This window comes from Dermacentor andersoni, chromosome 10 (genome assembly GCF_023375885.2).
Source record: "Dermacentor andersoni chromosome 10, qqDerAnde1_hic_scaffold, whole genome shotgun sequence".
NCBI classification, from domain to species: domain Eukaryota; kingdom Metazoa; phylum Arthropoda; class Arachnida; order Ixodida; family Ixodidae; genus Dermacentor; species Dermacentor andersoni.
In genome coordinates this window covers 114,024,483-114,049,212 of record NC_092823.1, presented here as the reverse complement: position 1 = coordinate 114,049,212, position 24,730 = coordinate 114,024,483, and the positions used below count along the sequence as shown (strand labels likewise).

The window sequence follows — 24,730 nt, the reverse complement described above, 5'->3', positions numbered from 1 at the left end:
GCTGCTTCATTATACTCTCGACCCAGAGCACCCCTTAATTGTACACACGTGAACATGATGTACACCCTCGGCCCCTGCATGGGAGAAGGCAGAGAGTACATGTTGCTTGCGGACACTAGTCAAGGAAAAGGAGAGTGTCTATGCTGGAAGTGAAGCTCATCCCCTGGCAGCATGGCAACACGACATTTCCATTCCCCCTATCTCCTCTAATAACAAACTAGTTTAAGAAGTTTAAAATATTATTTATATAAAATGCTCCCTAGATGGCACTTTACAAGTTGTTGAGTATAACCAAAATTTAAGGTGGGGCCTGATGAGAGGCCCTTTAAAGTAACAAGACAGGCCTAGAAATACAGGATCTCACATCTCGGCTTCTAGCCGCCGTCTCCGGCATATGTTGACAGCAGTCTGGCGGATAAGGACACCCAGGACACGGCGACTGACGACCATTCCGTCCACCAGTGGCAACGCCTGCATGGTTCTGGAAAAGAATGCCAAGTAGCTGTGGTGATACACTGCTCACAGGACACACTACCAAGTACTTAGCAGCACTGTATGTCCATAATCCTGTTTGACTACTTTCTGGTATACTTTGTCACTTTGTGAGATCACTTTCTGAGATACTAAAGTAGTACGCGCAGGGACTAGTCATGAGTGGAGTGCCTGTATGGTCATGGAAAGGAGCACCTAAATGTAATTAAGTTAGCGTTTAAATCCTCACTACGAAGAACTTGAAGGCAGATCCAAAATTGCTTTGTCATGTCCATTAGTTCATTGTAACTGTCTCCCACGGTCAACAATGCCTGCCGAAGAGTGGCAGATCACAGCGAGTTACTAGTACAGTCGAACGCCTTTATAACAAAGTGACTGAGGCCTCCAAAATAATTCGTTATACAGGTCACTTCGATGTAGAGGTCACGCACCGCATATCTCGAAGCAGAACTGCGGCAGAATTATTCCTTCTTTATACAAGTCATTTCGTTGCAGAGACTGTATTGGGTAAGCTGAATGGGAGCTAACTTTTAAGCGCAGCCAGTTCAGCACGTTGGCAGTAGCTGACAACTTGCAAGTGTTTTGCACTTACTACTTTCATTAGCAGTGCCTCACGCCGCCAAGTTTTGGTGCAATGAACACAAAATTGTCAGTTAATGTTGAACATAAACTAAAAAAAAGTTTGTTAAACCCATTCATAGGAAATTATGCTTTCTTAGACTGTAGTTTTAAAGACATGGATTTCTATTAACGTTCTAAGATAACTTCAAGAAGAAATTACGTACTTTCTTCTATTTATTACTTTATTACAACCTGTTCAATAATGCATCTGAATTGCAATGCACTAAGTGCACCAAGCTGCACAGGAGGGGTCTGCATAGGTACCTACTTGGTTCCTCGGCTTTGTACTTTTATGCGAAACAAGCCACTCTGCAAAGCATGGACGAATATCACAAACACGTCTCCGCGTCCAGACGGGGTTTCCTGGCCGGTATTTGTGGCTGGTAGCAATTCGCCTGCAATGCAAAGAACGGGCCAACGACAAAGCATAGGCCATAGACAAATAAGCCAGTTTCACTGCACAAGAAAGAGCAAAAAGCACTCTTAAAGCTAACTCTTCTCTCAATTGCACTTTTTTTTTTTCACATAAGATTTGCCATCCACCTAATTATAGCTTCATTTGCAGCATATTTGGCTACATCAGGTTAGTTTAGTTGGGCACAGCTTGCCTTCTTTTGTTCATCTGACCTACTTTTTTTTTTTGATGAAAATAAGAAAGGAGAATTCACCAACCTATAATGATGAAGGCTGCCCCTTTTACAATAGTGATATAAGGAGTACAAGAAGTTATTAACACAAGGAAGAAGAAAAACATGCTTACTGTGTTGTTTTTTATTGTATTTTTTTATTACTATGTGAGTGCTTAGTTTGCATGCTCTACGGCATTTTCATTTCCGGGAGCCTGCCTCATCCTTGTGAACTTAGGCATGCCTGGCAATACACACAGTATTTCGGCAGTGCAATTTCCCCACGGAAGGCTGCTAGCCTCTCGTGGCGCTGCTGTGCCTTTTGCTGCTATTTTCATCGGCATTTTTATGCACAAGCTTTACTAGTCACGGACTTGTGATTTCACCGTGGCGGTGCTCCGAGGAGGCACATGACGTCAGACCGCATTCCTCGTCATTGCGTTCGCCTCCGCTCGCTTCGCCAGCTGCGTCGCATGCCCGATAACATGTCGGAGGATTGAAAAGAAGAGCTCGCGTGCACCGCAACCACAGTTGAGGTGGCAGTATGGGCGCCGACAATTCTGATAAGCAGGAGGATGCCTGGAATCGACATCGGAACGAGATGAAGGGGAAACGAATCGCCCAGGAAACAGACGAACAGCGCGCCGAACGACTGGCTAAATGCCGCAACATAGCTAGACAACCAGACTAACCTGGACTTGCAATCAAGATTAACCAAGGCTAACCATGCTGTACCTTAGCTTTTGCTACATATATCCTGGCATAGCCAAGTTAAGCCACTGCCAATTTTTTTTTTTACTTTCTAGTGTTGCAACACTGCAAACGCAGTGAAGTCACTCCGCTTTATGGATGCCAATTAAAGGGCCCTGAAATACTTTACTAACTAATGATAGATTGACATCACTGTTAAATTATGTCACCTCACGAATCTCCTGCTGCGAAAATTTTTCAAATCCTTCAAGCACAAGCGAAGGGAGGGGAACGTCGTCGGGCTCCGGCAGCAACTGTGTATTTCGCAACCGGGTGGAAGGGGAACTGACAATTGGGGCTCAACCTCGCATGTGAAACGAAGGAAAGTGGGGGAGGGGGTACTTCTACTGTGCCAGCAACTGCGTATGTGATCTGCAGACAGCTCATACATTTGTGCGTGCTGTTTCCTCGTGACTGTTTGCGTTAAAGTGATAGACAGCACGAATCACTTCGCTCACTGCTGCTGCTATGCTTGCTCATTCCAGCGCTTTGACAGCGAGCGTCCGCAATCATCGAGTGTGAGGTGTTCATCAAAAAAAATTAAATTATGGGGCTTTATGTGCCAAAACCACAATCTGATTCTGAGGCACGCTGTAATGGGGGACTCCAGAACTTTGGGCCACCTGGGGTTCTTTAATGTGCACCGAAATCTAAGCACACAGGTGCTTTTGCATTTTGCCCCCCTTGAAATACGGCCGCTGTGGCCGGGATTTGATCCCGCGACCTCGTGCTTAGCAGCCCAACACCATAGCCACTAAGCAACCATAGCGGGTGCTGACACCATGCTTGTTAATTCAGTTAGTAAGGGAATGTTTCCAAGTTTATAGGGCCGATAAACCTACTATCCTACCTTTGTATAACTGTACTAATATGCTATCACAATTGACGCTTCACCTTTCGAGCAACACTGGACCTTTTTTAAAACTTATTTATATCAAATGAGCAATAATTGTATTTCTGAGAATGTTCGCGCGTCATGAAACCAGCCGATATAGCTGTTATGGGCCCAGCTGCTTGCGACAACGCTGCATGATAACACTGCGAAAGCGAGAGCAAGCGATTTTTCACCACTGCTAACACAAGAATGTAAATTCCCTAAACTCCCTGCTGCATGCAGTGCAATAATAATTGGCTCTCATGTTCACAGGAGCCTTGTTAGCAGATCGGCATCATTTTTTTACGGTGTTCAAAAAGTGTTTCAGGGCTCCTTTAACCAAGATGGAACTCCCACCTGTGAATCTGAACAAGTCGAGCAGGCATGAGTCACAGTGCAAGTCCCAGTGAATTGAGACTTGTGCAAGTCCGAGGGAGTTCCAGTCAGTCTTCTCCCATTCAGTTGTCAAAAGCAAGCTTTCAAAGCTCAGATGGCACAATGAACGCAGGTTGACCAGGATGGTGGTGTCAGTCCACACACCAATAATTTATCTACAATTCTAGCTTGAGGTCCACCATCTTGGTGATCTCACTTGATTTTACTTGATTAGTTTATTTCATCAAATGATGCTGAATCACCTCTCCATTCTTTTATAAACAAAACTGCCATCTACTCGACAGTAGTGGGAAGCTACAAAGGAAACCCATACAAGCTTCACAGTTCAAGAAAAAGGTCTTTCAGAGATGTATGCTGATCTCACAACTGATATATCAAAGACCCTATGTGCCCTATGTGCTAGTTTTTACACCCTTCGAAAGTACTAAGGGTCTGTTTGCTGGCTCACATTCAAGCACATTCATGACTGGCCAATCTAAGTGACAGCAGCAACACACGAGGGGTTGGAGCTAGTGCTTCCAAATATCCGTCAAACCGGCTGTCCGGTTTAACTAGAGGGAAATGAATTCGGTCTCAAAAACCGGTTATCTGGATGCCAAGAAATGGATATTTAGGAGATCCTGTTTAAATAACCGGTTAGCCTGATATTCAAATATTCGAACACGAATATTTGGTGTTGCTCACAGCTTATTCAAATTTTCAGTTCTATTGCATGTATAAATATTCCAAATATGTTACAAATATAAGAACAGAAATTACAATACAAGTACAGGAGAACAAATGCCAGGCTATCCGAACATTTGGATACTATAACCGAATAATTGTTAACTCCGGTTATCCGGTTTTGAAATTTGAATAACCAATGAATCGAATAAACAGATAACCGGTTTTTCCACAAAACCAGTTTGATGTTGCTGCACTGGTTGAAGCATGACGACGTTAGCTTTTACTACCGCAACCGTATGAACTTCCTGCTTAACTTCAACATGGAACTGGTACAACGTGACATAAGAAACACAAATGAAAGATTACTGGTTAAAAAATCTGTACATATAATTTGTTGTCTATTTGAATGAGATACTATACGCAACGCAACTTTCATTTTACAGTCATTGACCATTTCATTTCAAAGCAAATTCGGGGTTTCCACATGCATCGCATTGCATTTACATTTGGCATCGACCATTCTATTGCACATCGGTCTTTGCTAAATGAAAGTCATCGTGGAATTTCCCTCAACAGCATTGCTGTAAAAGAAAAATTCATCCTGGTCAGTGTTTTGAACCCAGAACGAACACATTTCCAAGGCTCTATCACCTGAGCTAAACAGGAGGCTAGCAGATTGCAGAGAGAGGTCAATTTAACTGCCAACTCTAAGTGCAGTGACATTGAATAATAAAAAATTAGCCGCACAAAAATCTGCAGTCACTCAGTAAATTTGGTCAGTCAGCTAGTAGACTGAAGCTATTATAGCTTCCTGCTACTACTGTCAGATGAATAACAATTTTGCTCTTATGAACCTTCTTTGAGGATTTCTGCAGAACTAATTCGTCATTCCTTAGTTTTGTGCATTATCTGTTATTTTCTTGAGTGCCGTGACAAATTCCCCCCAAAATTTTATGAGCATAACAATATATTGGCAAAAGTTACTATGTATTATTTTCTTGTCAAAATGACAAAAACCTAATCACATAGACATGCAAACATCGCCAAAAATTCACAATCCGCTAACTTGCCATCGGCACCAGAGGACGCTCGCTGTGATGCCGTATTATCTTGTCACTGGCAGTTAAGCGGTTAAGTAGCTGAGGGACTACAACTTACTCAGGGGAAAGCAGACGTAGTCCTCGAAACTCTCAAGCCACACAACCAGCACCTTGAGTTCGGCCAGTGCCACATTCGGCATGCGTGCCGGTCGTGAGCGGGCAGGACGCGTCACTGTTTCCGGGGTGTCAATGTTGAGAGACATGGCACGTTGAACCTTCTCCGGCGGCCCCTCGGCACCTGCCGTCATGCCGTCGTACACTGGCGATCCCATCATAGTTGTCGTCGACCGCTCGGGGAAGCTGTCAGCTACATGGGAAAAGGAAGCACTGAAAAATATGGCCTCAAGACTTCAGCTCTCACTTTGTGCATAGATTACTAAACCTATAGCCAGGCCTAGCAAGAAGAAGTTACCATTAACCTGACTGTAACATAATTCAATTTATTTCATGTTCCAATATCGCTGGAAAACACAAACTGTGTGGGTTCCTCATAAAGAAAATGATGAAACTTGGTTTACATAATCAAGGTCAATGAAGCAATGCAAACAATTAAACTGACTGAAAATTTCGTTCATTGATTGATTAACTGACAACTTCCTTCTTTGGTTGATTGATTGATTGATTGATCAATCGATTGATCTATCAGGTTTAACATTCCAGAGTAACACAGGGGCTACGAGACAGCTGTAGTGAAGGGATCTGGATTAATTATGACCACGTGCAGTTCTTAAATGCACGCCTGAATCTAAGTGAGCATTCCAGTATTCTGCCACAATCGGCATGCTGCCACCACGGCAACTTAGCCACCACGGTGGGTACAGACGTGCACAGTAATGCCTCTTCACTGTCCCCATTTTTTTTTGCGTGCTGATCCGCAAGAATACAGTGCCAACATGCCCGAAATTCTTTCTTTAAAGAAATTTACGCGCCAACTTGTGAGCTTTCAAATTTGTAACATTCCTGGACATGAGGGAGGGGGGGGGGGGGCATTTGCATGGAGTTTTCTTTATATTTTTAAGCCTGCTTTGAGCACATACCTTTTGTGGGACGCACACACGCTTCTTTAAAGTAGTACCGACAGAAATTTTTTGTGCTATTTTTATTACTTTATAGGATAGCCGTCGACCCAGTAATTTACATTAGGGAGCCTCAATTCCCCAACAGCACAGCAAATAACTAATTACGTTAGCCTTTAATAGGCCCATTTCAAAATGCATGCCAAGAGCACAGCCGTTGCAGATGTGAGAAAGGTTACCTATTTCGCCACCGAAACCTGTTGTGGCGGTCTCGTGGTGCCACATACCACTGATCCATACACACACACTGTGGCCGTCACGCCTAAAACCGAGTCCATTCAGAACTCAACAGCAAAATAGGGGAGAGAGCGTCCTCCTGCGTTCCCAAGAGAAGAGAACAATTGGGGAGGAGGGGGGCCGCGCAGTCTGGCAGCTTGCGGCAACGCAGTCTGTATGTCCTGCAACCACCACACCTCGCCACCTCTGCTTACGGTGATGTGAGAAGTAACCTCTTTTTACGTCCAAGGCTGCGCTGCACTTGAGTGCTTTGGGCAGGCCATGCAAGGTGCTGTAATTATTCATTTGCAATTCTCTCGAGGAATTGAGGCTTCGTACCATAACTATGTAGTCGACAGCTACCTAATAAAGCAAGAAAAGGGGGACACCAAACTTTCGTGTCGGGACTCACTTAACAATATTTTACCTTTAGATGTAGCAGAAACGCAGCAACAAACTTGGTACAGCAGAGATGGACAAGTAACACACTGTTCACACTGTCACAGTGGCTCTACGTGCAAGTTTGTTGCTGCCGATTTCACCTGGTTCGGGAACTTGCTCGAAGCAAGTACCCCTCTGGTGTCCTCCGAACAAAAGGTTTGGAGACCAACGAGCTTTCTCATGAAGATAATTTCTTTGTAGTAAAATTTGAGGCAACACTTGTAAAGCTGTAAAACGAGCCTGAATTCGTAAACTGTATGACTAATTTTGGAGGAATGGCCCATATGAATAAAGGACACTCAAACAAACCTTTGGGCCTCAGGGTGACTTCACCAGATGCGACGTCTCTGGGGAGGTTCTTGGGCGAAGGGACCACGAAGACTAGCTCGGAGAGCACGTCCGACCAGTACAGGACCTGGTGGTGGCCGCTGTATAGGCTCCCACCGTGGTCTGCTGGCAAGTCAGCTGCACAAAGACAGTCTTCATTTGCAGTGTGCCCCTATGGTCGAAGCTCGACTAAACACGGATATAGCTCATTGTCAGATACAACGAATTATCGGATATAACAAAGCAAGTGCAAAGTTTGCAGAAGGAGTGAAAAGCGGGCAAGTTTCTTCCAGTATATACTTTCAGTTGTGAGACTTTTTCATTCTTTCTCATGTTTCGTTCTTATGTATGCTGCCCAAGAACGTAAAGTTTGGTTGGCCATGGTTGCTATAAATGGCATCATCATTAGCCCAATTTCAGTCCTAAACTTTAGGCCTGAACTTAGTGCCTAACCCTTCAATTGCCAAGATAAGAATTAGCATGGGAATGATCTTCATGCTGCCTTTTTTAAGCACCTCAAAATAGACCTCTAGCAGAACTCTGGGTGCTCAGTAGGTTCCTGCTGCCATCATGAAAGATAGCAGGAACCGCTAGATTCGTTTTCCCGTGAACACCATGAACTCAGGTCCAAAATGTTTGTGTGAATGCAGGTCTAAAATGACATTAATCGAAGCAACCACCACCGGTATTTTGATTATCTGGAAGCCTTGAACCGGTCCTCTCACATGCCAATTCCCTGGCAGCCCTAGCCACCACCGCAGCAACGCTAGGCCTAGCTGCTTTGACGTTGGCTACCAAGCTTCCTGCTGTTCGCTGCACAGCAACAAAGCACAACGCGTTGAATAATGCCAGTTTTGAAGTCAGCTTCGCCGCAATACATCGAAGTTACACGGTGAAGCCTACACAATGTATTGCGGTGAAGCACACTAAGAGTAGAAAGAGGCAATGGTCACGAAACACTATTTGCATTCTTTAATTATACATGCGTGCAGCTGCCATCTCCGCTCAACGTACGAGCACTAATATGGCTTATAAGTGTGCCGGCAAGCCTTCAGAGCGATTTCGGTGGTGCGTGTGATGATCTGTGCCCCTCGGGGCAATATGCACTCATTTTTTAGTGTTGCTCGATTTCTTGGATGTTTTTGCAGACCCTGGAAGTCTGAGAAATCGGATGTTGATTGTAAACAAATTAACATGATCACATACTGACACCGAGAGCAAACACCCAGTCATATACTTTCTTACCAATCTTACCTTACATATATTATTCAAAGAACCAGCGCAAATCCAATCGGAAGTGCTTTAAGATGGATGCGAGATGCTTAAATATTTTCATGAGTGCTTCTTGCTTTGAATGCAACCTTGTCATGTACAATTGGCAACGAAAGGGTTCAAAACACTTCAAAAGTCTCATACACGTAGTTCTGTTTTCAAGAGATCCCATACCGGAAAGAGCGTGAAAATGGCGTCAATTGAAACCACTAATCATAGCTTGATTCGACTATGAACTGCATCCAATTTGCTTGCCCATCACAGTGCAACAAAGCACCCGTGCTAAATGAGACAGAGGCGCACGCTTTCAGAAGGGTGAAACGGTCAAAAGCCATGCCTCACCAATGTTGAAATCCCCACTGGTGACTCGCCACGACGTGGCTACGTTGCCAGTCCAGCCGGTGTGCATTCCCACATCTACCGGCCAGCCCAAGGACCGCAGGAACTCGAGGAACTGGGGGTGCACGTTTCGGCTGCTCGTCTGCATCAACAAAATAAATCCCGGCAAGACCGACCTCGGGTTGACACCTTTGTGACACAGTGCACATTACGACAAGAAATGCGCTGCCAATTTCAGTGATGTGCACGTCCCTTGGCCATCACGATGGACCTTGCAGAGAAATTAAAAGGTGCTGAATCACAAGACACAATGTACTTCACCTTGTACAATCGTGCCGCAGCACCACAGTATGATGGGAGACGCACAGCGTATTTCAATGACTAACTCATCCCCTAACTTCTATTTTCATTGTCAGCTAGAAGATGTGTGTGCTCACTTTTTATAAGTAAATTGTTGCTATGCAACCCAGGCTAAAGTGCCAAGTGTCTTAATGCCTCATTTTGCACGAGGGAAATTCGTAAAGGTGTTTTATTCTGCCTTTTCAGGCATGGCATCCGTGGCTTAATGGTTAGAGCAGTGGGCTTCTGTGCTGGGGGGACTCCCCAAGTTGGAAACCAAGTTAACCAATTTGGCCCATAAACGGCCATAAACATACAAACCACAAGGTGGTAGGAACAATCAAAGAAAGCTCTTGCTTTAGAAAGAGGAAACTGCGAGTGCAATCCTCCCAAGAGCAAAGATTGTGGTAAAAGCTTTTAGCTCCCTTTCCAGTTTTTCCCGTAAACAAATGTGTTTCAGCACACATTAATAGCACCCCGAAATGGAAAACTGTCATCCACCTGACTGTAGCACTAAGTTATTATTGAAACTGGATTGTCCATTTCATAAATTTTCCTCCACCTTGTGTAAATTGCTGCAGAACTGATTTGTCATATTCAGCAAGCAGCTTACATGAAATCGTTATAACACTCACACGGCTTTTGCAAAAGCACTTGCAAAGTGGAAGTATATTTCAGCACTGTATAATACCATCAATTTTATCCACTTTACACGTCTCAATAAGTGGAGTAAGCAAAACAGTGATATCACGCTTTACTCCTGAGTTACCGAGTTGTAAGCTTGATGCTTCAGTCTTCCTTTCTAATTTTGCAATATTCAACAGCTCTTGTAAAAAAAGAAAGAAATTGACAGCCTAAACAAAAAGATGTTTCTACAGTCGGTAGACCTTAATTTTTTTCCCTCTGAATGCAACAAACCTCGTCAAAATCGGTGCAGTGAATGCCAAGCAAAACGATTTCTCTGTTGCCACCATACTGTATTTACTCTACTATAATACAGCTTCAATTGTACCAGGCACCTGTTTTTTCAGACAAAAATGGAAAATTCATTACTGTCGATTGTAATGTGCACCTTGACTATTGTGCTTTAAAAAGCTGCTTCTATACAGATGCACTGACGTCCGGGCCACATTTTATTGGATGACAGTGATTTTTAGTGAACATGATGAAGTTCCAGCATCTGCAGTACAGAAAATAATGGCCTTCGAGATCTGTTTACATTACTCTGAAGCCACTAGAGGCGTGATATGGTGGTGGTCTGTGACAACAAACTTCCAGCACCCACAGTATGGCAAAGCACAACTTTCAAGGCTGGGCGGTGGGATACAAGATTAGGGGTGAGATTTAGATCTATAATGACATTTTTTTTTATTTTGTGCTCTAATCAGATATGCATGCCATGTTGTGGAAAGAAAACTTTTTCCTGAAAAACAGAAAGTGCGAGCTAAGGAGCTTAAATACGGTACAGTCTACTTCCGTTAATTAAACCTTAACGAAGCCGTCAAAACTGATATAATTATCCAGTGGGTCAAATTAAACAAGATGGAAAAAAATGCCAATACACACTGCTGATTCATTAGGCAGTATTTACCCTATTCTAACAATGCTCGCAAATCAAACAGGTGCCGACTTTCTATGTGTCCAAAGTGCAAAACTAACGTAGCAACAACATTAAAGTTCCTAAAAGCAGAAACCAACGCGCACTCAATCTTTTAGCTAGAAAAATTGCTGCGCAATGGCAACCAGCTTCCTAAAACCACCTTCACCACACAGTTTTTTTATATTAAGCTCCGCCACAGGAGATCCGTGTTAAGCGGTAAAGCATATGACTATAAGTATGAAGCATACGTTGCAAAGGTGGTTTTGGTTTCATGCCTCATTGCACCACGCTGGCAATGTTCGGCCCAATTTTGTTTTACAAAAAGGAAGGCACATTAGAATCAGGTAAATACCATAGTCAGACATTGTGAGCTATGGTTATTGCTTGAAAATCTTCCTAGGGCAGGCCGAAAGTAACATTTTCGACAAGAGGTGACTTGTGTTCAATGCATCCACTGCCCCCTAGGCTCCGCTGAGAGGGACAGTGGCACTAAAGGAGTCACTTTTGGGGTCCCTATAGTGGTCAGACGCATGCGTGCTGACTAGTGAAGTTCGAATTATTCGGCAAAGGCCAATTTTAGGATCGAAGTAAAAAGAATTAGGGCCCATAGAAATGCATAGGCGCCAGCCGGCACCTTCGGTCGGGATCGAATTAACTGGAGTCGAATTAGCGAGCGTTCACCGTATTTAAGTAAAAGCTTCTGAGATAAATCTACCTTTTAAATGTAGCAGTAGCACATCGCAGAAACTCACCACGTTGCCGAGGATCTCAAGCGGGGTCACCTGACCCTCCTTGACATAGAAGACGAACACGGTGTCATTGGTGCGCGATGGGATGCGGTCAAGGCTGTCGAGCGCGCTGTAGAAACCTGCCTGGTTCTGGTTCAGGGCCATCAGGGGCTGACCATTTCCCGTACCCACCACCTGAGGTCCGAGACACCGCATGAACAGCAGCCGAGCTTGGTCAATATCATCACATCAGCCTAGCTTATGTTCACTACAGGACGAAGGCGTCTCCCAGCAATCTCTAATTACCACTGTCCTGTGTCAACTAGCCCTGTCTTACGCCTGCGAGTTTCTAAATTTCATTGCATCACCTAGTTCCCTTTCATCCTTGACAGTGCTTCCCTTCTCTTGGCAGCCACTCCGTATTGATTGGCCGCTACTGATGCAGTGTATAAATGGGCAGTACACAGTTCAGCTTCATTACAAGCAGCACGGCAGTTCAAGCCAAAGGTAGTAAGTGCAACACAGCTTGAAAGAAGTTCAGTCACAGGCGCAAACACAAGTTGGAAGAGATTCCGTGGCGTCAATACCTTTGTGATGTCATCCCAGAGGAATCCCAGGTGAGACAGGAACAGGCGGGCAGTCTGGAAATCTTGACAGACGCTGAAACATCAAAGAAAAATGTTTTAACACTTAGCAGTTCAAAAGGTTGCAGCTAAAGATTTACATTTCTGCTTAGTTACTTTTTTGTGAAAGAGCACTGCAAAGGAAAGTCACCAGTCTTTGTTGGCTATGCCTATGCAAAGCTTCTGCCAGAGGTGATGCCAAAGGTAGTACAATCAAAGGCATGATTAGGCTAATCCTGTGCAATATGTATCCTCGAAGTGGTTGTAATACAATGTAATGTAATGCAACGGAGACACCACGAATGGAAGATTAGGTGTAGCATTTAATCACGCAATTTACATATTGAGCTGTACTTGTTGTGGAGCTGTGTTACTGATGGACTACTTATAGTGGTACGTCATAAAACCACTCTGATAGACATATACGCAGATATTGCTTCGTAACTTAATAGACAAGACCACCAGATCACAAGGTCGTGAGGAGTAGGCAGGCAGTGTCAGCAGATCAAGGTCATAAGGTGTAGGTAGGCAGCAGTACATAAGCCGTAAGGTTGTAATAATTCACAGATAACAATGCAAGAGAGAGGTAGTTCATGTGTACGTTGATCAGCAACCATCAAAACGTGGGTAGCCATAATGCCACTGCAATGCGGTGTCAGCTGTAGCATGTCAACCCGTGAGATTTTTTTTTTATTGAGAAAGATCAATACCACAGCCCGTACCAGATGGAGGCAAAGCATCGCTACAGTCTTTTGCTGGATATTTTGTGTAAAGAAATAGCAACTTTCTAATGTTAACAGGAGAGAGTTGTGAAGCTGTATGCAGCCAGTAGCAGAATCTTCCAAGCATGTTGAGAAAAGAATGAGAGAAAAGCTCTTATCCAAGAAAACATATGCTTCAAATTGAATTTGAGATTGTAGAACCAGAGTGTCACAAGTTAGTAGCTCTATACCCAACTTGTTGCAGCAATTCTTTCTCTATAGCAAACGAGCTCCAGCGCAGCCAAACTTTGTTGCAGCAAGAAATAGACCCGATGATGAACAAACACAATTCTATCTGATTTGCATTGAAACCATTACAGTCGACATCCGTTAATTCGACCATGCCGGACCAACAAAGCTATCAAGTAATCTGGAAGGTCGAATTAAACAAGCTACGTAACAAATGGAGACCGAAAAAAAGAAAATTAGAATAAAAGGCAGAACAAACTGCAGATTCATTTGGCAGTATTTGCCAGAGTCTAACATGCCGCGAATCAAACGCGCACCCACTTTCTAAGTGTTCAAAGCAAAAACTAACATAGAAATTACATTAAAGCTCCTAAATAACGTAGAGATCTAACGCGCACCCAATTTCTTAGCAAGAAAAATATGCACAATGACGGCCATGTTGCTAAAGTCAGCTTCGCCGCACTACACTTGTGTTATGTGGTAAAGCATGCAAACGCCGCGCACGCCGTTTTGGTTAAGTATGCGATTGACCGCGCAGGCAATTCTCGGCCCAATTTTAATGAAAAAAAAGGCGCGTGTTAGAATCAAATAAATGCTGTAATCGGTCATTGTGAGCTATGGTTATGGCTTGAAAATCTTCCTAGGGCTGGCCGAAAAAAGGAGTTTTCGACGATTGATGACGTATGTCCAACGCAACCACTGTCTCCTAAGCTGTGCCGAGACACACACATCCACTAAAGAGGTCGCTATTGGGGTCACCATAGGTGTCAGGCGCCCAGTTATGACTTCTAAAGTTCTGACTGGCCAAGTTGTGCCTGGCCAAGTTCGCATTATCTGGGGAAGGCCAATTTTAAGATCGAAATAATAATGTTTGGACCCATGAACATGCATGGGCGTTGGCCAGGATCTTAGGTCAGGATTGAATTCACCAAAAGATGACTAATTAATCAGAGTTGAATTAACAGATGTTCGCTGTATAACATAACCCATTCTTTAACGTTACGGGGAAGGAAAAACAACTAGGTTCCGTCATGAAGACTTCTTTTCTGACAAAAGACCTGGTTTTCATGTCAGATTAGGACTTTAACTTTTGCCCAAATGCTAACTAAGCACCCTCTCTAAGAGTGGACCACACTGCACTATCCCATGCAGAAGTTTGTATGGCAGCATCATCATGCCTGCATAAAACTATCACCCTACAACATGACAAGGAGGCACAGTAAGCAGACCTTACCAGCATTAATCTATGCTGAAGTTGTCAACTGAAAGCATGGTATACTCAGGTCAGAATAATGTAACGATTCAATATGTGCGTTATTTAATTTTATGCTTCCTAAGTGAGGCAAGTGGCCCTCTTACCACAATGGGGGGTGCCAGTTAACAGCTCTGTTGTTGATAGAATCATGCAATGACAACAAATGCTAGCTAAATATCCTTACTGCAACAAACATACGCCATCAAGTGCACCATTGCTTTGCTTGCAAGTCCTTGCTTGAAACTTTCTTCAAGCTCTTAATGAAGCTTTCTTGATGCATTCGGCTATGTCCTTGCATTTACAATCATTTTCTGTGGTTTCCCCACAAGTTTCTTTCCCACCCCGTACAGCGTCAGCAACAACATTATAATGGGTGATATGGCTCGCAGGCACCAGACAATGAACAGATACATGAACACCCTTCCATCGTTCCCTTCAGCCACATACGAGCCAACTCGAAACAAACCTCGGGGCGTGGCAGTCCGTGGCCGGATCTGGGAAGTCCTGCTCTAGCATGGCCTCTTCCCATCGCCGGCAGATGCTTTTCTCAACCTTGGCCTGCTGGTCGAGGAAGCCCAACATTTGGGCCTCATCGCGCGTCAGCGTTTGCGACGTCGGGTCCGGTATACTCTTGTCGCTGGGGTTGAGAAAAAGAAAGCAAATGATACAGGAACGAAAAAAGATGCACTCAATGCAGGCAGCATGCATACCCAAGCTCAGGTTAGCTGAAGTCAACCACAAGCGAAGGTTAATAAAAAAAAAGAAAACATGCTGCAGCTTATTCCCTTTCCTCTCCTGTCTTTATTTCTGTAACAGAATTTCTTCTATTCATTAGCTATACAACTGAGCCTCGTTACAGTGAAACTGCATCCGACACAAAAATATTTCTGTTATAGCCACCATTTATTATAAACATATAATACTCGTTGCACACTCTGATACTGGTGAGATGTATTTTAGGTTCATTTCATTACATCCAATAATTTGGTAGTATATGACGATTATGCTCAATGCACAATATACAGTTTATACGAATGTGTTGCTTGAACAAGTTTGTGTATTCTAACACACATTGAATATTTCTGTCACCTTCTGAATAAGCTTGTTTGAAGTACTATGTAATTTTCGTGTTGGCTTATTGTTTTAGCGTGTCATATGCCCCCTTCATTATTTCTGCTTGAACGAATCTCAACTAGCCACTGGCTAGGCATTCAGATACAGCATATTTTGCAATATGTCTATCGTGAATAAGAGTAATTCAAATTGGAATGTAAGAATACTGATTGCATTTAACGTCTAAAATCAACATAGGGTTATTTAGAGACATTTTAGTGGGGGTTGGTTCAAATAAATTTCACCCCAAACACAGTATATGAGCTTTTCTGCATTCTGTCCCCATCGGAATATGGCCACTGTTGGCTGGTAATCAAACCCTCGACCTCACGCTTAGCAGCAGAATGCCATGGCTGCCGAGTCATCAGAGGGGCGTTTGACAACCAAAGTTAACTATAAATGAGGCACAAGGCATGACGAAAACCAAAAAAAGATAACCATGCAGATGCTTATATATTCTTTCTCTTTTTTTTCTTGTGTTTTCTGTTATTTCTTCCTTCATACAGAAAGATTGCATGTCTCTATTTGTTGGTCTCCCAAATTTATAACTAAGCACATTAAATATAGCTTTAAAGTTAAATATAACTTGACGAAAAACTTTAAATTAGGTTCTGGGGTTTTCCGTGCCAAAACCAAGATTTGATTATGAGGCACGCCACAGTGAGGGACTCCGGATTAATTTTGACCAGCTGGGGATCTGCATCTGCAGAATGTGCATCCAAAGCATGATACACAGGCGTTCTTGCATTTCACCCCCATCGAAATGTGGCCGCCGCAGCCAGGATTTAATCTCGGGCTTAGTAGATCAAAACTTGGCAAAACATTAAATGCAACTAAACATATTATCGCAAAAATAATTGTCTGAGTTATAAAACTGTGCTCCTCTCTCACCATTTAATGAACATAAACTCCCTTGCATGTCACAAAAAAGCTCCGACAGATGTCATGAATTACATTTCTAACATTCATACAGGTACGTTAACAAAGTGAAGAAGCACGAACTTGCAGCACATAACACGAAATAAAGCTCCAATAGATGGCCAGTGTTACACACGAATTAAGACATCTACTACAAGAAAGCATGAACCATCAACAAACATTGTCATCAGCCACATAGTACCTTTAAAACATGCAGGTCACAAGTTATTTTGATGGAGGCGAAAAGAAAAAACACCCATGCATTCAGATTTAGGTGCATGTTAAAGAACCCCAGGAGGTAAAAATTAATCTGGAGTTCCCCACTATGACGTGCCTCATAATCAGATCATGGTTTTGAAGCATAACCTCCACAATTAAATTTTTCTTTTTAGTTCCTTAGATGGTGTTTTAGTTCCTCTTTCAAAGAAAACCAAATAGAGATAAGTGATGGCAAAGGGTGAACAAGTGGTGATTCAGAATCCAGCCAGTTTTAATGTGCTCAGAGGGACTTACATTTCGCAGGTCGGAATTTCGGCGATGCTTTCGGGAAACAGCGACGGAGGCGGGTTGGTTCGATCCGCCGGTTCGTAACAGGGCATCGGCCTGCCCGGGTTCGCAGCAGCACTTCGAGCATTAGACTGCGCAGCGAGTAAATCAGCTGTTGAAGGTGACACAAACAATCTTGGGCCACCCACCAAAGTACACACTCCATATTGTTCTTCACAGCAAGCATAGTTGCCAGGTCTCAAGACTAAAAAAAATAGCCACAAGAATATACGAAAGTAGCCAAAAATTCTGATTACTATTTGCTGTGTTGCACTCGACGTTGCTTTTTAACTCTCTAAGGGTGAGATGTATATGAACACATGTAAAAAATATTTATTTTGCATCTAAATGTGCAAAATACACCGAGAATAAGCATAACGTACAAAAAGAAATATTTCGCATAAACTTCTCTGCATTGGGGGGCAACACCAGGCAGAGAATTGGAAGTGAGGTACACCTTACAAACTGGCACCCCAAGCCACCTGTGCTTTGTTTGGAACTTGTACAGACATCTCTTGTCATAGGTGAACCATGGGTGTAACATTGCATTTGGTTTACGCCACATGTGTGATACCAATGCAGCCGGAGATCTTGCATAGGTCTGTCTCCTCCGACCATGCTTTCAAAAGAAAGCAAGCCACCTGCTAAACTTCTTCCCTCTCCTATGTTCCTGCTCTAAACCAACAAATGATGCTTGCCTGTCATACAGTGTTGGTTGAGGACATTCAGCCAGAAACTCTTTACTCAAGCCTGAAACTCGGCAAAAAAACTCTTTTTCTTCTGAGTGTTGCAGCAGCACTCCATCCATAAAGGGCAATAGAGAAGGCAGATAAAGCTTGTTGGTGCATCTTAACCATAGAGTGAGGAAATAAACTAGGAGGGAGCCTATGTAATGCAGCCAGCCTTGGCAAGCCAACTCTCCGCGGAACCATTCCCGTCGCTGCTTCCCTCGAAAAGTTAGCCCGACATGTGACCTCTGGGACTAGAGTATTGGCTGAGAATGTTTGTTTCCTGGTAGATTTTAATTGGTGAGCACTTGCTCGGCTTTCCTGCCGTAGCTCTGCCTGCAGAGTGGTAGCACTGAGGCCTACCGCGTGCTCTGACATGACGCTCACATATTAGGCTGATATGTTTGGCTTCAGTCATGTTGCACTGTGCTCCCTCCTTGCTCATTCCTTCCTCCATAATCTTAAAGTAACCTTAAACCCGTCTAGCTTGAGAAGGTTTCGTGACATACCAAACTTGAGCTCCTAAATCTTAATGGGATGTCTAAACGATAGAAAGCGTGATTTTCGTGTCATGTGCAGTCACATAACAAAAACATGACGGGACGTCACCATTGCCGACTCGAAAGACAATGCTCTGCACAGGGAGTCCACAATGTGAACAAGCACTCCAGGAAACTTGCACGACTGCATCCATTTAGGTGCAAAAATTTGCAGTCATCACCTCTGCGAGTGTTGATTGATTTAAAGGCTGCCACAATGTTGCGAGATGGTTACCCTGCCATATAATAGCTTGTATGGCACAAAGATGTGTGAATATAAAGCCATTCTATCATGCTATACACAGTTGTTTTTTTTTTTTATAACAAGCCAATAAATTTCATCCAGAGGTAACAGATGGTGTAAAAACTAATTTTGGATGTTCTAACCTCACATAAAAGCGTATTTTTACCTGGCAGTATACTTCAACATAAAAGTACACTTCTAAGTTCAAGTCAAATGTGTTTTTTCTTATTATCTTCTATCGTTTTCCTTCTTTCAAATTATCTTGCAGAATCTGAGCGGCTGCAGGTTGCGTTTATTAGATGGGATCTATTAGATTTGCTACGTCACTCAATAAGTCGCAATAAAGCACAAAAAGTGAAGCAGTCCAGAAAAGATATTTAACTGTACTAATTTTTAGCCTCTGCTATGTTACAATGGCAGAAAATAACAAAAATGTGGCAGCCTGTCATGTGAAACATTCTAAGTCATATAAAAAATGCAAAATGCTAAATAACAAATCACTAATTACATAATCAAACATAATAGAAGAAGAAAAGTTGCCACGACAAAAATGCTGCAATTTCAGTTCCAATGACTCGGAAGAAACAGTCCGAGGCAGATAAAACCTACCTTGTGGCGTGGAAGTTGACGTAGCTGCATTGTCCACGCATGCCTCCCGAATGGGACCCTGACCAAAATTGTCACGGTTGGAAGTGCACCTGCATATCAATCATTTCATGAGGCAATGATGCAACAAAGAGCTGCATTCAGAAGCACGTTTTGTGGTGCTACTGCCAACTGACTAGGTTGTTCTACAATACACCACGTAATATGTTGGGGGGCGGGGGGAAACAGATTTTTAAGTGATTGCATGTGAGAGCACTTTAATGCTTTCTCATGCAGATTTCTGAAAGAGGCTGCAATTATGTGCATGAGAAGTCACAATGTCCCAAATATGTTTTGTCAGCAGTACCGTCGCATGACTGATGTCATAGTGGCAGGCTCTGGATTTAACTCACTCACCCTGGTCGTTGCCGAGGTTTTGTTCCAGCACGGCGATGACGGCGGAGTTTTGCGAGACGAAGTAGCGAAAGTGCTTGCCAACGGCTTCCGGCAGCGATGATGTGGCGTCAGCGTTGCCAAATTTTAGCAGTGCCTCTTCGTCAAGCAGGGAAGACAATGTCTCCGGACCGGCCATCTTGGGGAAGTAGCCCTGTGACAGGCAATGGCAGTAATGGTCAACCAGCAATAATGGTAATGTTTCATTTGCTTTAACACGTACGCATGGACACTCCAGCTCAGAAACACAGCATTTCTCTTTCCTGTTCACAGCCAAGAGGAATCTTTAACTGAGGAGTGACTATGCATGCACACAGAAACGAAGAAATTGTATTTCTCAGCATGCACTGCATCAAATTCGAGGAGGTTTGTTGCATTTAAAGGAACATTTGAAATCTAATGACTGCAGAATCTACTGGCTGGAGCAGATTTCTCATTTAGTGCTGCAATTTTCCAGAAATTTTTGACATTTGGTTAGGAATATTTCCATTAAGAAATAGCCTTTCTCAACAAATGGCAAACGTGTTGATAGTATGTGCACATGAAAACGGTGTTTCAAATGTAAGGGTGCTTTTTACTTATTGCGTTACATTTTCATGTTATCCTTTTCTGTGATTATTGGAGAAATATGTTTTGCTGCATCTTCAACAAAACTTTAGTTGTGAATTCAGTGTAGATGTGTGTCTACTCTGTCTCCATCCATGTAAAAAGTCTAGATGTTTTTTTCTACCATGTATCTATAATTGTTCGTCCACATGGGCTCTAACAGATAATAGGCTGCCACGAGAAAAGCGTGCGAGAAACTGCTATGCTGTGATCTTTATAAGCAACTTGTTGCCATGCAACATGGTGCACACAAAGAACAGTGGTAAGGTTCACAATTATTCATGCACTCGATTCTTGCACCTCTGGCTTAACAAAAACTGGCACTTGGGCACATGATCTTTCGATTTTTTTAAGTGAACTGCTACTATGCGACGTGACACATGCGCCAATTCTCTCAAAGCGCAGATGGCACTGGTATGAGAGAAGTACAGCATGCACGTGTATGTGGTCTAATGGGTACAGCATTGAACTATCGCCGTTGAGGGACCGCGGTGCTAAGTTCGCTACCATAGGACACAAATTTTTTTTATTATTATTATTACTGTGGAGACCCAAAACAGCATGAGACAGGAATCTACCTGCCCACCACAAAGCACCAGGCACGAGGCAAAGAATGCTTTGCCTTCTAAAGAAATAAGGTCAGCTTCCTCACCACATGATCCATCATGCATGACAAGAGAGCTTCGGCAGCATCTCGAACCCGAAGGGAGGAAGGTTTGAGTTCCTTTTCGGCTTTCAGCTGGGGTACATCAGACACCTTCGGCTGTAATATACAACAAATGGCGAGAAATATTTTTGGCATTTGCAACAATGTATAGAATAATGTAGTGAGGGCAAACATGAAGGGGAACATTAAATTTGTGTTTCAAGATTGTAAGCTGCTGTTTCAACAGCAAACCCAAGCAAGTACAAAGAGATACAAAGGTATAAAGAGATATAGCAGTTAAGCAAGAAAGCTAGCTACTCAACAATCACTGTCAGTTAAGATCTGAAGCCAAACTTTAGCAGCAGCCATTTCTTTAGAGCCAATTCAGTGCATCATTTCATATTCGCACACCTTGCACATCAGAGTAGTTTGTGCAAACCTTGTAACTGCTTAACTCTGCACTGTTTAAATGGCCAGTAGTACTATAGGCCCAAGGAAGTATACAGAATTATAGTATTGAACATTCTCTCAAGCACTTTAGTCGTGTGCACCAAATAGTATGATTTAGAGTTGAGCAAAGCTTACCTACAAACTAAAGCTACATTTATTAATTGGCAATTTGCGGTGCAACATTACACTCTCGCCCTGAGCTCCTCCTTCTCCTTTTGTGACTCCTCCCCGAAACTTCATAAAAACCGAGCAATAGCTCGAGCAAGCACACAACGAAACTTTGATAATTTCCCGCAATGCCCATTATTTCATAACTCCCAAACTTAATTCCACGCAACACCCTCACCGGCTCCCATATCGCAGTTGTAACATGCTAAGACTTCTGGTTTTTTAAACAGTTTTGGATATCTTCAGATCCTGCACATTCAGCATTAACGCATATGCTTCTGGGTGGCTCCAGTTGCAATAACAGCTTCACTGCAGAATCACTGGAGTTGCGCTTTAGGTACCAGTGTGGCAAGATGCAAAACTCCACGGGGAGTACCTGCGACTTGGATCCCGATATACCGAGTTCGACGACCTCGAGCACATGGTGCACAGTCTCCTTGTCCTGCATGAGGAGTGGGTGCGCCATGAGCCACGCCGTCAAGCACTGGAACGCTGCCACGATGGTCGAGTGGAGGTCGCGCGAGTGGAACGGCGGCGGTCGCTGACACTGGTACACGATGAAGTCGCAGATCCACTTCACGGCGCGCGGACACTCGAGAGAGTCTGCGTAAAAGAACACGCAGAAAAACAGAAGTTATGAATTGCGTACGCACAGAAGACACCGACTGCGATGACAGCGTGTGGTTACTTACATGGTCGTGCTGTTAAAAGGACATTTAAGAGAAACGGTAAATCATTTTGGACTTGAAGCGTTACTTCAAAACTCTTTTTTTGCTTAATTTCACGGTAATACATTGTTTACTACACAAGAGAAAATAACGGCTAAGGTTACACTTCTTTTAATTTTGTACCGAAACCTGAGCGCCAGTAAGTCAGTTGTGATATCATGGCTTTCGGTGTATTGCGGCTGTTGCATCTCAGCAAAAGTTCTTTAAACTTGCCAAGTTCATTCTTTGCCTCTTTTGGAATATAATGTAGTTCACCGTTACCGATAACAATTAAGCAGGTCTGAACATGAGCTACATTATCATGTGTTAAGCTGTGCAACCTTTATGAAGCAGCCTTCGATTATCTGCAGGCCTTGATCACTTCAGCAAGCCACAGCACATACTTATTGCTATAGACACTAATACAGTTAAACATTGATTTAACAAACTCCATGGGATGCAAGAATTATTTTGTTAAATTGAGAACTTTTGAACTGAGAACTCCTAAAACAACAAGGGCTGTTTGTTAGTTTGAATAGGTGGCCCATTGAGGCAATGGATTTGCCTACGAACTAGGAGTTTTATTAGCATATAGGTGAAATTTGCCAAAGATGTTCCAAAATGGATTGACACATCAATCAGGTCTAAATGGATAACGGTGTTTCTTGAAGTGATTCCATTTTCGTAAACTCCGATGGACATTCAGTTATGCAGCTGACCCGCATATAAGAGGTTCAGGTATCAAATGTTCTTAACAGATCAAAGAAACACATCACATAAATTAACAGCTAGCATACCGATATTATCCCCTTATTTATCAAAAATGTTTGTTGAAATGGGCAAGACACTCAGTTTACTTTGTTGCATTTTAAATGAACATGCCTCTATGAAATGATTCAACAAACAAGTGTTGAATAATTCGAAGCAATTATAGAAGGGTAACTGTTGAATGCTAATTTCTTAATACAAAAAAAATAATTGTTCTCTTCAGTGTCCGGCTGCAGTAATGAACATAAGCTGTCCCAGCATCTTATATGTACATACCTTAAGGTATGTACATATAAGATGCCTTGAAGATGTCAACACAAACACTATGTTGTTTCACAGATTCAGACTTCAAAGCAAAGTAATTGTCACCTTGCTGGGGCTGGCGGATTCTCGCAAGTCCCGACAACACCTCGAGCGCGGCCAGTGAAACGTGGACGTCAGTCTTCCAAGAGGAAATCAGCCGGTGGCAGACGAGGTAGATGGAACGCACAAATAAAGCATTGGCTGAATCTAAAAAAGAGAAGCACAGATGCAGGTCACCATAAAGAAGGCATTCATAGAGAAATAAATGAAGGAAGGCATCCTCATAAAGAAACCAGTGACATTTGATGGACACACTGACATCTGCTGACACAAACCACTGAGTGGCGTGTGTCGTTAATGAACACAATTAACAACAGTGACAAGGATATGATAGACAATTACTTGCTATTTGCAAGCACATGAGGACAGAGGCCAAGCAAGCGAGAAGTACAGTGAACATTAATACCAGTGGAATGGCAGACCCATAAATGGCCATAGTTCCATGCATACAAGCAGCCCATAGACTACACACAGACCAAGCCACAAATCACAACTTTCGGAAAAGGAACAAACAAAATTAAAAAAAAGCAAATAATACAGCTTGTATGACCCATACAGCCCATCTGTACAACAACGTGTATAACTCGTCTCTTTTTTTAATAAAAGAAAACAAAAATGCGCAATTATTTATAAACCGGGATGCACAACCTTATGATTATACTGCTTTCATCAACATGAGCAATTGGCTTGATTTCATGAAAGAAAAAAATTACCATTCACCCTAGAGTAGCCTGTGAGGCTATGAAGAAAACCTATATGGGTTTCTTAAAATAAAGGCTTTGCAACTTGAACCTTTGTCCCAGTTTGTGAATCAAACCCAATACCAACAGCAGTTTATCCCAGACTCATTAAAACATCACAAGAATTTTTTTCCCATTCATGCTTTGATGCAGAGGATCATGTCCAATGCACATTCAGGAAACGGTTGTGGATCAATATTGCATTGTCAACTCGAGTGGCAAAACATGAAGCAAGTTTGCGTTTCGTTCTTGCTAGATAGCACACATAGCACACATAAATGAAAACTTTTAAAGTGAGGCTGAGTAGTGATAACATTGTCAAAAGCAAGTGAAATGCAGTCAGCAGTGATAGGCGTACTATATACCCTAGCAACAGCAAGTTCCAGAGGCCCGTCGTATCTTCCTTATCATAAAAAATGACATGCAAAGCTTAGGTGTCATAGTGGCTTCTCTGTAGAGCTCTAC

At 42.9% G+C, this 24,730-nt stretch overlaps 1 protein-coding gene across 3 annotated transcripts in view; it reads right to left on the bottom strand.

The window, feature by feature from the left end:
- LOC126544740 (ral GTPase-activating protein subunit beta) overlaps positions 1–24,730 on the bottom strand; it is a 66,877-nt gene that overhangs the window by 3,915 nt on the left and 38,232 nt on the right. For all 3 annotated transcript variants that reach the window (XM_050192198.3, XM_050192200.3, XM_050192201.3), the window contains 14 exons: positions 23,532–23,672; positions 22,064–22,290; positions 21,076–21,186; positions 19,782–19,971; positions 19,389–19,477; positions 17,236–17,360; positions 15,158–15,328; positions 12,451–12,523; positions 11,888–12,058; positions 9,200–9,338; positions 7,568–7,723; positions 5,584–5,832; positions 1,382–1,508; positions 365–481 (listed from right to left, as the gene is read on the bottom strand). In XM_050192198.3, the coding sequence (XP_050048155.1) occupies positions 365–481; positions 1,382–1,508; positions 5,584–5,832; positions 7,568–7,723; positions 9,200–9,338; positions 11,888–12,058; positions 12,451–12,523; positions 15,158–15,328; positions 17,236–17,360; positions 19,389–19,477; positions 19,782–19,971; positions 21,076–21,186; positions 22,064–22,290; positions 23,532–23,672 (2,086 nt within the window). The remainder of the gene's footprint in view (positions 1–364; positions 482–1,381; positions 1,509–5,583; positions 5,833–7,567; positions 7,724–9,199; positions 9,339–11,887; positions 12,059–12,450; positions 12,524–15,157; positions 15,329–17,235; positions 17,361–19,388; positions 19,478–19,781; positions 19,972–21,075; positions 21,187–22,063; positions 22,291–23,531; positions 23,673–24,730) is intronic.